Source organism: Gorilla gorilla, chromosome 17, assembly GCF_029281585.2.
Source record: "Gorilla gorilla gorilla isolate KB3781 chromosome 17, NHGRI_mGorGor1-v2.1_pri, whole genome shotgun sequence".
In the NCBI taxonomy this organism is placed as follows: domain Eukaryota; kingdom Metazoa; phylum Chordata; class Mammalia; order Primates; family Hominidae; genus Gorilla; species Gorilla gorilla.
The window spans coordinates 87,370,713-87,385,911 of NC_073241.2; the positions used below are offsets into that span (position 1 = coordinate 87,370,713).

Sequence of the window (15,199 nt, forward strand, 5' to 3'; positions counted from 1 at the left end):
TATAGCAAAATTTGGAAACTAAGCTGATGTTCTCAGCCTTAAATGCACATTAGCATCACCTGGGAGGCTGTTGAAACTACTGATGTCAGAATCCATTAAATCATAGCCTCTGATGCTGGTTACTGGGCACTTAGTCTATTTGAAAGCTCCCCAGGTGATTGCAATGTACATGCCGAGTAGAGAACCACAGCACTGGGGGAAAGTTGTTATATAGTTACAAAAGGGATTTTTTTTTTTAATGGGTTCTTTTATGGCTTAAGACCATGAAACTGGTTCTGAGCTTCCTGGTGGCCAAAGTAGATAGAAAAACACAGTCGGTTTTAATAATTTTGGTCATCTGCCATGCAAAAGCTTACCAGTTTCTCGAAAGCAAAAGAGCTTTTCTTCATAGATCTGAAATAAATGTCTAGTTTATTAGTCTTCTCACAGAGGATGTTGATGTCATGGATCACGATTTTATAAACACCCCACAATAAGTGACATATGGCAAGTTTCATATTATAGTTCCTAATAACCATCCCTCAGAGAAAGACAAGGACATGACCCTGAGTGCAGGGCTATAGGCTGTTGCGGTGGGTGTGTGGGAGTAGATGATAAAAGACAGGAAGAGAAACTGCCACACCCCTCTACAGTTTCCAGATAACATAGCCTTACCCAAAGGCGAAGCCTGGAATTGTGTACCTCCAGGATGTGGAAGGCGTGTCCTGTGTAATTAGAAATTATAATTTTCTATCAGCACATTTTAAGAATTATTTATTTATGTATTTATTTATTTAGAGACACAGGGTCTTTCTCTGTCATCCAGGCTGGAGTGCAGTGGCACGATCATAGCTCACTGTAACCTTGAACTTCTGGGCTCAAGTGAACCTCTAGTCTCAGCCTCCTGAGTAGCTAGGACTATGGGCCCATGCCACCACACCTGGCTAATTTTTAATTTTTTTTTTTTTTTTTGTAGGGACAGGGGTCTCTCTATATTGCCCAGGCTGGTCTCGAACTCTTGGCCTCAAATGATCCTCCTGCCTCTGCCTCCCAAAATGCTAGCATTATTATTCAATTACTTTTCTTCCTTTATAATATAAACTGTACAAATTTTACAAACGCTTGGCTAGTGAGGGTAGGTAGAGAAGCACTGACTCCCATCCATGAGGGTCACAGGCTAGCGCAAGGGCATCTGAGAATGCGTGTGTGTGTGTGTGTGAGAGAGAGAGAGAGAGAGAAAGACAGTGTGCACGTGTACCTTTTGTTTATCAAAAGACTTTAGGGTTTTTTTTTTTTTTTTTTTGAGACGGAGTCTCGCTCTGTGGTCCAGGCTGGAGTGCAGTGGCGCAGTCTCGGCTCACTGCAACCTCCGCCTCCTAGGTTCAAGGGATTCTCATGCCTCAGCCTCCCCGAGTAGCTGGGATTACAGGCGCCCGCCACCACGCCTGGGTAATTTTTGTATTTTTAGTAGAGATGGAGTTTCACCATATTGGCCAGGCTGGTCTTGAACTACCGATCTTATGATCCGCCCGCCTCAGCCTCCCAAAGTGCTGGGATTACAGGTTTGAGCCACCGTGCCCGGCCTAAAGACTCGAGGTTTGAAAGGGTTGAAAAACCTCAGTATTGAAAGAATGGACAGAAATCTGACTTTTAAATAGTCCTCCATAAATAGTTCTCATTGGGGGTTTTGTGGCCTGTAAGTACTGTGGACTTGATGGCTCAAGACTTCTAGAGAAGGCTTCTGAGTAGGATGTTGACTCCATGGGGCTAAGTCGTCAAAGGAAACCCATTCTACGGCACAGGTTTTAAGCCAGTCGTCTGCAGGAAGGCAAAGGAGAGCTTAAGGTAGCATGGGTGGGCTCTTTTGAAAACGAACTAGCAGGGCGAACAGCAGATATTTAGTTATGTAGCTGGCAACGAGGAATATGATTCCTTCGGGTCACGCGAGTTCTCTCTTAACTTCCTTGAATGAAAATCCTAAATGCATCCTGGTAATACCCAAGTAGGCACTTTGACGTTTCCTTTTCAAAGGCAAATGGAATGTTCTGCGTCTGTTTTCTTTTTGAACTCCCAACTGCACTTAACATCTAAATTTAAGGAAAGGCTTCCGAAAAAGTCGACTGACGAATTTCTTTCACTTATTTAAAGTAGTCTCTTGCAGTCCTATAAATCGGAAGGATTAAATGAACTGCTTGCTAGAGAAACAGTAGCTGGGAGGTGGGAAGAATCCTACGGTGGCTAATAAGACGTCTCGATCATTTGCATATGCAAAGGATAACCTTAAGCTTGAGTTTGATATTTCACGTTGCGGCTCACAAATGAACTGCCTTTTATTCAAAGAACCATGCTGTCTGTTTTCGCGTGGGTGGGTGTGTAACCGGGGCGGGCGCTATGTTGGTTTTGTTCCCTGCAAGGTTGACACAGGCAATGGCGACTTACGGCCACACTGGGGCAGCCTCTCCTCGGCTGGCAGCCGGGCCGGGCGGCTCGCTCCCCGGAGCTGACAATGTAGCCAACCCCTGCTCGTCGGGGCCGCAAAGAATTTAAAGGGGTCTAGAAACATCCATCTTTTCCCCTTTTCACAGTTAACAGCGAGCTCAGGGCTCTCGGTAAAAAGACCACCGGGAGGAAGAAACGCTCAGGGCGTTTTTGTTATTGTTCGCAAAATCCTCTATCGCCCCCAAACGTCCAGCCCGCCCCCTCCCTAAAGCGGAGGGAACCCGGGAGAGGAGGGAGGGTCGGCGGCGCCGGCCAAGCGCGCCAGTACACGCCCCTGCGGATCCGCCCCGCGGCCGGGTGACCCCCGCCGCGCCGCGCTGGAGGCCCCGGGCCGGGGTGGGCGTGGGGCTGAACTCCGCCACCCCCGCAGCCCGCGGCCCGCTCCCCAGCCCGGCCTGTGATTGGCTTGGGGGGCGCGTGCGCCCGCCCCGGCGAACGGGGAGGGTCCCCTCGCGGCGCCGGTGGGAGGAGGCGGAGGAGGGGGTGGAGAGAGCGGGGGCCCGGACGGCGCTAGCGAGGAGGCGGGCGAGCCGGGTCCCCGGAGCGCAGAGGAGGCTCGGAGAGCGGTGGGGCGGGAGGGAGGCGCGGGTCGCGGGGAGGGAAAGCCCGGCCGGGTCTGCGCCGCCGCCGCGCTCAGGGAGAGGCGCCGGGGCTGCCGCCCGGTGCTCGGCGCGCTCTCGGGAGCCGCCGGCCCGCTGGTCCCGCAGCCTTCCGGGAGGAAGCGGTGCCGGCAGCGTCCGGGGCGCGCTCTCGGGCACCCTCACCTGCCGGCGCCCGGCCGCTTACCCGGCAGGGCGTGCGCAGGGTAGGGTGCGGGACCGGGGGGACCTGGAGGCAGAGGGGAGAACCGGCCGTCCGCGCCGCAGCACAGCCGCTGGGAGCGCCTCAGACCCCGCGCGGGGCGCCGGCTCCATGGCGACCGGGCTCGGGGAGCCGGTCTATGGACTTTCCGAAGACGAGGTGAGTGGCACCCCTTTCCTGCTCGGGACTCCCCGGGGAGTTCCTATCCCGCGCCGGCAGGGGGAGGGGAAAGGGGCCGTCCCCGGGGTGCTCGTGCCCAGCGTCTGCAGGGGAGCCCCAAAGCGGGGGCGCCCCGGAGCGGGATCCAGGGGAGCTTGGGTCCTTCCGCACCCCCCACCCTCCGCAAGCCGAGCTCATTGTTTGTAAATAAAGCGGCGCGACGCCCTTGGAGCTGGGGTTTCACTCCGCAGCTCCTCGCTTTTGGGAGGAGAGGGAGGGGGCATGCGTGCCTCTCTTCCCTCTTCCTCTCCAAGCAGCGTCTCCCGGGGCTGTTGGGCAACTTTCCGCCTCTCGCCCCTGCAGCCCGGGAGTCCATGATGCATGTCACGTCTGGGTCGCGCGGCTGGAGACCCGGGACTGCGGAGAAGCCGGATCGTTTCCCCCTGGAACTTTCTCTCTCATGATTGTGTGGATCAGCAGGCGCTCAGAAGCCTGTGCGTGCTTATCCCGGCGGGAGTGGGGGACACGCTGCGTGTGTCCCTCCCCTCGTTTTGCAAAGTCTACGGCCAGGATTGTGGATTTCGGAGCCTCGGTGGGGGAGGTGTTCAAGGCTGGTGGCAGGTGCTCCTGGAAACTTGGGGAGGAAGCTTGCAGCCCTGCCATTTTTTCCTCCCGAGGATTCAAAGCCCGGCACCTCCGGGGTGGGTGGGGAGAGGAAAGCTTAATTGATCTCTTTTATTAATAAAGCGAATGAATAAGCCACGCCTCCCAGGCGGTCGGTTTCACTGGAAAGGGCTTTGTTTTTACCTTCACTCTCTCTTCCGTGTCTCCCACTCCCCCCTTTTGAAACAATCCTGCTAAATCACTGCCTAGTCCTCTCTCGACCAGCCACGCTCGGCTCTTATTGGTATGTTGCTCTGCCAAAAAGGGGGGTGGGACGCTTGTCGCGGGCGCGGCGTGACAGGCAGGCTGGATGGAGCAGGTAGGAGTGGTTTGCCATCTGGCGGGGTGTGCGCTCAGGTCTGGCTCCCCTTTCGAGAGGTGAATTTACAACCCAAGAAGCATTACTCAGCAGGGAGGTATTTCCTATCCCGGTTGTGCATTTCATGAAAAGTTGATGCCTGGAAATTCAGGCGTTCTCGATTTCTCTTTCTTCCCCTCCCTCCTTTCTTTTCAGAGGTTCCCTCTTTCTCTCGTGATGGGGGTGGGGTTGGAAGAAAGGCTATTATCTGAGACAGGCTCGCGTTATGGCTCCGCTTTCTGCGGCTCTCCTACCCTGGCATGGTGTGTGTGTGTGCCTGTGTGCTACGTAAGTGTGGAATGAAAGGTATTTTGGGGTGGGAAGGGTGTTTGGGGTATGAATTTTTTTCTTAGCGGTGCTAGGCAAAGCTTGATGTATTTATTTGATCAAAGAATGATCACAGTGCAAATAATGTGTGATTTGTGTGTTTATTTTGCCTCGCTGTGCTTTTGTAAAATAATTTCCCGTTTTGTGTAACTACCTGGGGATAGGTGAAAGTAGCATTGTTTCATTGACCCGGGGGGATTCTCCTCTCCCTCCTGGCTTCTGTCTTTGAGGAGCTTTCCCTTGCATCCTCTACTTCTCCATTTAATTAGTGGCAGTAGAGGGCAGGCCCAGAGTTGCAGAGACGCGGACATTCCTAAACAAAGGGGCTGCTTGGGTTGACGTATTGTGGGGGGTGGGGGGTGAGGACAGCTGCATTTCATCCTAGGTTCTTTTAAAAAATGTTTTAATAACATGATTATTTGTAAAAACTCCCCCGAAAAAACGATTTTAAGAGTGTTTTGGGAAGTGCAGCTGGATAAATGAAACACGTTAATGTCACTGTTGTTTGTGCTTTATTTACATTGGCAGTGAGTGTCAGAATCTACCTAGAGCACATCTTGCCACTTTTGTCCACAGGAGTCACTACTAATCATCATAACTGGTGTCTAGTGTGAAAGTGAAGCTTGGAATGTAAACAGAGTCCGAGTGTGTGTTGGCATGTGACTGGATTCACTCCTGCATGTTGCTAGAAGGGAATTTGGGGCTGTATAGGAAATAGCAAGAGGTGATGAAGACACCTTTTATTATCTATTTATTGCCATGTCGCTGGTAGTATTTAGTTCCACACACATTGTATTTCACAAGATGAGTCTCATCCGTCTTCCTTTTTCAACTTTCTCCTACCAGTGAAAAAATAAGCCAGGGCAGTTCTGTTGACTTCACATTTCATTGGTATTTGTTTTTCGTGGGCAGTTTCATGCTGTCACGTTGCCCTTCAGAGAATCAGGGAATGCCTTCGTAGAATATTAACGACAAATTGTTGAATTTGCACAGCTTGTTTTGTCTCCCTGAATTAGTATGTGTAAGAAAAACCAATGGAAGATTTTAGCAGGCTCTGAAAGTAGAATGCCCGCTGAAGCAAACGGCAGGGTTGTTCTTCCAAGGCGTATTAAATATGGGTACACTTAGTTTGCAGACTTGGTGTGCTGCAGAATATCACATATGAAGATATTTTGACCGCTATTTAGAAGAGTGACCTCACAAATCTTTTAGCAAAGTAGACACACGTACCTACCACATTTCTTAAAAGTAGATTCGTATTTTGATTTGAGATTGTTGAAAAGCATGGTATGTTTGGAGTGCACTTAGTTATGTCCCATCTCATAAAGACTGTTGAGCTCTCTGCACTGCTGATGATGAAGCATTGCATGAACCCAGAAAATGGGGATGCCAAAGCGGAGGGCTTAGGTGCTGTTCCTTGCGTCATCAGCAGAGGTCTGTCCACTTTGTAGAAGGTAAGGGGTTGAGATGTGGGCTTTGCTTGTGTGAATGTATGTGCTGTTTAATTTTTGCTGTGTGTTTCGAGCGGAGGTTTCTCTGGTGAGTTATAATTCATATTTACCCAGATTTAAATCATGTCACTTTAGGTAGCCAGATTCAAAACCATCAGATGAAGGACTTTTGGTGTTAGAGGGATTAGCAGTTTAACAAAACTTCTGATTCATGGCCCAAGATCAGATTTGGTTTGGAATCAGAACACTTTGGACTAGTTTCTGCATCTGGCTTGAGTCCTTGTGGATTTCTCGTTTTATTTCTTTATTTTTGGCAATCTGTAGTGCATTTTGGCATAGTTTACTTATGAATGTTACTGCTAACTTTCTGAAATCTTTTATTCCATTTTAGAAAGGTATCATTTATTGAAAAGATTTTTCTACTGAACAAAATACTGGGATTGAATGGCAGCTTCTTATCACATTAGATATGACATTAAGTAATTTCGTTAGTAGTTAAAATGAAGCAAATGGCATAGAAATGAAGGCCAGGCTGACATAGGATAAATGGCACCTTCTCTCCTTATCCTGTACAAACACGGATAGTTGGCTACTTTTGAATGCCTCTTCTATACCAATGGTAAAAATCCGGCTTAATTGGGGCCACATTCTAGCCTAGTCACAATCAGTGGCTTGCATTATGTCCTTTGAGATGTGGCAGATCTGCTTATAGGTGCCAGTCACCACGGCTCCCTGCTGGCTTGGGGGTCTTTCTACTCATTTGCATATAATTATCTACTTCTTAACCATTAAAGTTAACTTTTGGCATGGATCCTGTATGCTTTTCAGTTTAAGATGCTGTCACTTTTAAGATGCGCCATGAGAGCAAAGTGCTAAGCCTTGTGCACGTACTATGTCATTTAATTCTCATGAGAACTGTGTGAGGTAGGCTGTGATTTACAGATGAGGAATGAAAGCTCAAAGAGGTTACGTGACCTGCATAAGGACACAAAACAAGTTAAGTTATGGAGCCAGGTATTTTGAATAGAAAGGCCTAGTTTTTAACATGCTGAATATCCTCCCTTTCTGACAAATGCCTTGAAAGGTCTTACTATCTATTTTATTTAAGATAATGTAAGAGAAATAAACACCACTGGTTGCAAACTGATGGCTGCTGGGCCCGATTTGACCAGGAACCCTGCTTAATGTGGTCTCTAGAGTGTTTTAAAGCTTGGAAATTTCATGAAAATGGTAAAAATCTGGCTTAATTGGGGCCACATTCTAACCTAGTTACAGTCAGTGGCTGGCATTGTGTCCTTTGAGATGTGGCAGCTAGTTGTGCTATGGTTGCAGTCACCACTACTTTCTATTGTCTTCGGGGTCTTTCTACTCGTTTACATATAATTATCCACTTCATAACAAACCTTTAAGGCTAACCTTTGGCGTGGATACCATATTTCTTTCACTTTACGGTGCTGTCACTTTTAAGATATGCCATTATTTCATGTACCACGAAGAAAAAATTGCTGTCAAGTTATGACATACTGTCCATCTTATGAAGCATCCTTATTTCAGAGAAGTTGAAATATGAGAAAAAGGATATTTTAGAATTGATGAATTACAGTGACTAGAAACCTGGGAAAACTCCATGCCATCAGTTTCAATATCCCCAATCATTCAGTACTTTTAAGTCAACGAGTAGTCAGATTTCTGCTTTTCTGTGTTTGAGGAAAGTGCTAGAAAAAGAGAACTGCTCTTAAATAGGCATTAGCAAAGAAAGAACTGGGGGCCTAGATCATAGCCAACTGGATGGCTGTCTGTAAGTGATTAAGAATAATTGTTAGTTTTAAAAAAGTGGCCTGTGTGTATTTTCAAGAGATTACTTGGGAAACCCTATGTGCCATCTTTGTAGCTGTGCAAAACGGTGAGGACAAGATTGCTTTCAAAAATTGTGGTTTAGATTTTGCTTGGATCTCAAGGTGAATGCTGACAGGCCGTTTTCTGAAGAGAGAGAAGGCTTGCCCAGTCATGCCAAGTCCAAGTGCCTGTGTCGGGCCTAGATGCTGGATGGTAGACTGTATACGCAGGACATATAGGTAATGTTTGAGAAACAAATGTTAAAAGGACCTAGTTTTCATGGTGACGTTTAAAATCAGTTTTTAAAATTCATGAATATAACGTGTTGTTTTAAAATTTGATTATAGGGACCGGGTGCAGTGATCACTCCTGTAATCCTAGCATTTTGGGAGGCCGAGGCAGGTGAATCACTTGAGTTCAGGAGTTTGAGGCCAGGCTGGGCAACATGGTGAAACCCCGTCTCTACAAAAAAATAGAAAAGTTAGCCAAACATGGCGGCACGTGCCTGTAGTCCCAGCTACTTGGGAGGCTGAGGTGGAAGGATCACTTAAACCCAGAGGCAGAGGTTGCAGTGAGCCAAGATCATGCCACTGCACTCTAGCCTGGGCGACAGAGTGAGACCGTGTCTCCAAAAAAAAAAAAAGACTAATGAATAGAATTTATTTTCTTCAATGATGTAGTGTCTGTGAAATTTGTAGACGTTGACATTTTAATTTTCATTATATTTAGTTTTATTAAATCAGAATGTTATGATTGTTTACTTCATTATTGAACATCAGTTTCCTTAATTTAAGGAATAAAAATAATTTTGCTCAGGCCAGACATAGTGGCTCACATCTGTAATCCCAGCACATTGGAGGCCAAGGCTGGTGGATCACTTGAGGTCAGGAGTTTGAGACCAGCCCGGCCAACATGGTGAAACCGTGTTTCTACAAAATAAATAAATAAATAAATAAATAAATAAATAAATAAATGAAAAAAAAAATCAGCTGGGTGAGGTGGTGGACACCTGTAATCCCAGCTACTCTGGAGGCTGAGGCAGGAGAATAGCTTGAATCGTGGAGGCAGAGATTGCAGTGAGCCGAGATCGCACCACTGCACTCCAGACTGGGTGACAGAGTGAGACTCTGTCACAATAATAACAGGCTGGGGCAGTGGCTCATGCCCATAATCCCAGCACTTTGGGAGGCCAAGGCTGGAGGATCACCTGAGGTCAGGAGTTTGAGACCAGCCTGGCCAACATGGTGAAACTCCATCTTTACTAAAAATACAAAAATTAGCTGGGCTTGGTGGCAGGCAACTGTAATCCCAGTTACTCGGGAGGCTGAGGCAGGAGAATTGCTTGAACCTGGGAGGCAGAGGTTGCAGTGAGACAAGTTCGGGCCATTGCGCTCTAGCCTGGGCAACAAGAGCAAAACTAAAAATAAAAAATAAAATAGAATAGTAATAGTTTTGCTCAAAGGGTGAGGACAGTGACAAATGGTGATCCTCAGATGACTGTAGTTTCTTTATCATTACAGAATGCAATTCAAATGAAAACCATTGCATTGTACTCAGGCGTTTCTTCAATGCAGTGTGTGCCCACATCACCAGGAAGCTTACTTGGGAAAGTTTGTTTTGGGATTCTGGAGTACCTCAATATATCTGGTATATTTTCCCAAGAAAAGTGAATAATCTTGGGGGGCCGAGGTGGACAGATTGCTTGAGCCCAGGAGTTTGACACCAGCCTGGGCAATGTGGTGAAACCCCACCTCTACAAAAAATACAAAAACTTAGCTGCGTGTGGTGGCACGCACCTGTGGTCCTGGCTACTGGGGAGGCTGAGGTGGGAGGATGGCATCAGCCTGGGAGGTTGAGGCTGCAGTGAGCCATGATCATGCCACTGCACTCCAGCCTGGGTGACAGAGCAAGACACTGTCTCAGAAAACAAAGGCAAACAAACAAAGATCACCCCAAAGAAGAACTCCCAACATATTAAAAGTCATTGAGTTTTGTACCCTTCAAATGGATGAATTGTGTTGTGTATGAATTACATCTGAATAAAACTGTTTAAAAATATTAAGAATGATTGAGTGTGACATTATTGCAGCAGTACGTTGGAGTTTCTGCTAAATTACTTTTGCATTCATTTCAAAAGGAAGCAACTATGCCCACTGCAAATTTAATAACCTGTTTGCTTGTGCGGTGTTTAAAATGGCATCAGGAAAACATGGCAATGTGTGATAGATTAAGAGCCAATTAAATTTTTTATTTTGAGTTACAAGATCTGCATTAAGCAGATTTTATTGTTGCCCTTGAATTTCCAGTCTTAGATGAGTAGCAGCAGTGAAAAAAAGAGATCCTAACTTAAGAGTTTTCAAGCTTTTTGATGTTGCAGGTATTTGAATAAGTGGGTCTGTCTTACTGAAATATTTGTTAACTAGCAATAAAGCAAACTATATGTTGATCTTTTGGTGGTCCATGCTAAGGAGGATTAGAATAATATATAAATAATATAATGGTAATAAGTATCAGGGCAGGAGGATTAAAGAAGGGTGGGAGAAGTGTGACAAAATGTTACTTTCTGTTTTTACATTGTTTCTCTTCCAGGTCACAACTGTATTTCAAATGTATTTCATTTTCAGACTATAGGTGGCAATGTTTGTGCTGTTCACTGTTTAATGTTACTGTTGGCTCGGGTGTTGCTTGTTGCTGGAATATGGAAATGATAGCATAATTTAGAGTTGAGAATTAAAAAAACTAGATTTAGAAAACTAGAAACTAGATTTAGATTTAGTAGAGACTTTCTAAATAGTCCTAGTTCTGCTGTGTGGACCCTTCTGTAACTTTCTGTTACTCTGAGAAGGAGCTGATAATTATCGCAACTACTGGTGTTTGATTAGCAGAGACATTCTTGATTCCTGATGCAAGACCGTGGCTGAAGTTTTAGCAGGGCGTTTGGTGGTTGGCGGTGTAAAGATCTGGGCCTCTTGTTTCATGAATAATAGAATCTCACTATGATTGTAATATTTTGTTTTGAACTGGAGTGCTGATTATTGTAATGCGTTTAGGTGAGAAAAGCCTTATTATATAAGTGTGTCTGGGGTAACTAGCTTAAATTTGACACTCCAGTCAACTTTTTGTCCCTGACTTAAGTCCTGCATTGATTCAAAACGCACCAAGTTAAATGGCAAGGCTCTCAGATTCCCTTGCTGTCATCAAATTCAGTGTTTGGTGACTTCTTGGCAGGCAGACATCTACCAAGAGATTTTGTATTCTTTTTATACCTCCTATTCACCAAAAGAAAAGGGCCATTCAAAAGTGAGTTTTTCTTTTTTTTTTTTTTTTAAGTTTAAAAAGCTGTGATGTGGCCACCCGTGGTGGCTCATGCCTATAATCCTAGCACTTTGGGAGGCCAGGGCAGGCAGATTACTTCAGGCCAGGAGTTCAAGACCAACCTGACCAACATGGCAAAACCCCGTTTCTACTAAAAATACAAAAATTAGCTGGGCGTCATGGCGTGCCCCTGTAATCCCAGCTACTTGGGAGGCTGAAGCAGGAGAATCGCTTGAACCTGGGAGATGGAGGTTGTGGTGAGCCGAGATTGCACCTCTGCACTCCACCCTGGGTGACAGAGTAAGACTTTGTTTCAAAAAAAAGCTGTGATGTGAAATCTGTTCTGTGAAGGTGGAACTTGGAAGGGCTTGTAAGGATGGTGGTCCCATGAAGAGGATGAACAAACCAAGGGAACTGTCCTCTTTGTTTGTTTGGGCTGCAGTGGACCAATGGTTTCCCAGACACACTGAAGTGACATGTAGATGGATTGCTTGAGTGGCTCCGGCATGTTTCCATCTCCTGTCTACCAGGCAGAGACCGTGTTCCCTGTTTTGAGGGGATCCAGAGGTGCAGTGACAAGGGCCTGATTTGCATCTCCAGCCCCTGGTCTTGCCTGTGTTAACAATTTTTTTTTTTTTTCTTTCCAGATGGAGTCTCACTCTGTCGCCCAGGCTGGAGTGCAGTGGTGCGATCTCGGCTCACTGCAAGCTCTGCCTCCCGGGTTCACGCCATTTGCCTGCCTCAGCCTCCCAAGTAGCTGGGACTACAGGTGCCCACCACCACGCCCGGCTAATTTTTTTGTATTTTTAGTAGAGACGGGGTTTCACCATGTTAGGCAGGATGGTCTCGAACTCCTGACCTCGTGATCCACCTGCCTCGGCCTCCCAAAGTGCTGGGATTACAGGCATGAGCCACCATACCCGGCCAACAATTTTTACATTCTAATTAATTTCCAGTTTCCAACCTGACTCAAGGCTTAGCTCTTGGTCTCCTTGGGTGCAATTTTGGATCATGTCTTATAATGTATATTTAAAAGTGTGTTGTAAAGCTGGAATTCCCATTGTGGGTAAATGCTGAGATTGTTGTAATAGTGAGAAGTGCACTTGGGAACCATGGCCAACACTTCCCTAGCTGACTGGAGGTTGCACTGAGTTGCCCCCGTTGAACATCTGTTATGAATGAATGTTGGAAAATGCAAAGCCAATCATTTCTTTTACCTGACCTATGTGATGTTAAGTTTTAGTTTTATGTTTTGGCAAGTGAGTGTTGGATGTCACTAATGTGAGGAGGCCGGTGAGGGCAGACTTTGGGTCAGAGGTAATGTAGGAGATGAAGACCCTTTCTATTAATTTTTCTTGTTTAATTGAAGATGTTTGTGTTGAATGGGTTTTATTTACATGTGTAAGTTCTTTTTTTCTTAATGCTGGAAGTTACTTTGGTTTTTCAGAAAATGCAAGTAACTCTAATCTATTTAGAGAATTACTTTGCTTAGTAAGCACTCAGTACTATTTAGTAATGGGGAAAAAATGTGTTTGTGTCCCACAGGGTGACAGGCTCCACAAACTTACTTACGAATCTCCTAACTACCCTGAGAACCTGAAGAATGGGACTTTGTAGAGAATCTTCTGCTTTCTTTGCTAGTCTCTATTTTTCCTTCTCAGTTATTAAGTGAGTTGTCTTTGGGTGTCCTCATCATGCTGACTTCATCTTGCCCAGTTTGTTTTGGGTAGAGGAAGGAGTGCAAGGTTTAAAGGAAAAGCAAAGCCTGTACAACATGGTGAGACCCCATGCCTGTGGTCCCAGCTACTTGAGAGGCCCAGGTGGAAAGATCATTTGAGCACCGGGGTTCAGGAATGCGCTGAGTAATGATTGCACCACCGCACTCCAGTCTGGGCAACAGAATGAGACCTCATTTCAAAAGAAAAAGAAAAAGCAAGACTGAATCATTTCACTTTGTATTATCCTCCTTGCTCTCATTCCTTTTGTGCTTCATGCATTGTGTGTGACAATTGGATGCAGCCGTAATTATTGTCAGTAACTTGGTTTTTAAGCTTCAGACTATTTCCTCCTCACTTGTTAACACCAGAAGATAAATGAATGTGGCTCTTGGATTGAACTACATCTACAGGGAGCTGAACTTCCCATGTTGACGTTGAATTCTAGAGTATGCTTATGCTGATTCTTGAGAAATTGGCATGTGCCGTGCCTTTGGAATTGATACCTTAATTTTCAGTGAATATTATTGGTATTATTATTAAAGAGAACACTTTAAGCCAGGAGTAAGAGCTTTTCCTCCTTTTGAGAAGTGAGGTACAGAAGAGTATACTGCAGCTGTGGGAGTGATGGGTGGGGTGGGGCAGTGTTGAAGAATATTTAATACCACGAAGATGTCACCAGTATAATATTAAATAGAAAAAGTAGGTTATAAGACAGTGGATCCAGTAGAATCCTATTGTGGGTAAAAGTGTTTATATGTAGAGAAAATGACTAGGGGCTAGGCACAGTGGCTCATGCCTGTCATCTGAACCACTTTGGGAGATAGAGGTGGGAGGATCACTTGAACCCAGGAGTTCAAGACCAGCCTGGGCAACATAGTGAGACTCTGTCTCTATAAAACAAGAAAAAAGAAAAACTAACTAGGGATATATTCCAGCATGTTAGTGGAGGTTATCTTTGAGCAAAGGGGATTATAGGTAATTTTTTATTGTCTTGTGTTTTGCTTACATGTATTTTCTATATTTCTACAATAAACCTTTTTTTCTTAATATAAAAGTAAGTTTAAAAGTGAGTTTAAAAATCCCTGAAAGGCATGTACTTCAAGCTTCAAGTGAAAGTTATAGTACTTGTTCAGCACAAATACTGATAAAGTGTTTGTTCAGTGGAACACTTATTTAGGGTCTGCCTTGTGTTTTGTATCTAAGGACTACAAGGTCATTTTCATGTTAGGAGCTCACCACTACATTGGGAGTTGGAGAGATAGAGCAAGGATTATTTTAAGGAAAAAATGACTGGTAAATTGTATTTCTTTTTCCCCACTTGCAGTTTGCAAAATAGATGTTTCATTTCTCTCCACTGTGGACACTTAAAGTTTGAATTTCCATCCTTCTGTGCACTCCAGTTGCGTGAAAGTAATTTACATTGCTAGTAGTGGTTTGGGTTCTCTGAAATTTTTTGTGTGTGCTGTGGAAAGTGTCTCCTGTGATCAGACTTACATCCGTTTCTCCTTATTATTGTTTTCTTAGGTTTTGAGTTAGAGACCTTTTCATTACCGTATAAGGTGTTGAATAGGTTTAGATGTCAAAGTGATAGCTATGCATAGCTATACTCACCTGTGAGCGGTCAGCTCTTCAGTGTTTCTTTCAACTGACTTGTAATATCCAGCCACTGTTGGGTGTGACCTAAAGTATATCTCTTCCCAAACAGAAGGGAGGAGTTGACAAACATCATGTTACTTTTAATCAGAGACTTGTCCTTGTCCCTCTTCCCCCAGCCTTTTAATAATTCTGAATTCATGTTGCAGTCGATATGTGTTTAAAGTGTTGGTAGGTTTCTTGTACTCACACCATCCTCCTCCACTCCTCTCACCCCCAAAAAGTGACAGCTGACAGTTGATGGCATCTTAGAATTGTGAGGCTTGGGTTGGTCTGTCTCAATTCGTGTTTTATGGTGGCCCATAAATTGTGAAAGATAATTGATAGTTGTCATGGGAACTAATTGTGTTGTTCAGCTATGATGTCTCAGTTAGGAAATGTTCACCTAGACAGTAAGGAAATGGGCCAGCTCAGGGATGTCTTCAGGAACCAGGTTCATT

The 15,199-nt window shown here is 45.2% G+C and overlaps 1 protein-coding gene across 8 annotated transcripts in view; it reads left to right on the plus strand.

Moving 5' to 3' along the window:
• Positions 1-2,965: 2,965 nt before the first annotated feature.
• The window catches only part of NEDD4L (NEDD4 like E3 ubiquitin protein ligase), a 359,195-nt gene continuing 346,961 nt past the window's right edge, over positions 2,966-15,199 (plus strand). For 3 of the 8 annotated variants that reach the window (XM_055368221.2, XM_055368224.2, XM_055368225.2), the window contains exon 1: positions 2,982-3,438. In XM_055368221.2, the coding sequence (XP_055224196.1) occupies positions 3,391-3,438 (48 nt within the window). In that variant the 5' untranslated portion in view covers positions 2,982-3,390. Of the gene's footprint in view, positions 3,439-3,842; positions 4,748-15,199 lie in introns of those variants that run through there. The other 5 variants (XM_004059469.5, XM_019014017.4, XM_055368220.2 and 2 more) reach the window with 3 other exon arrangements.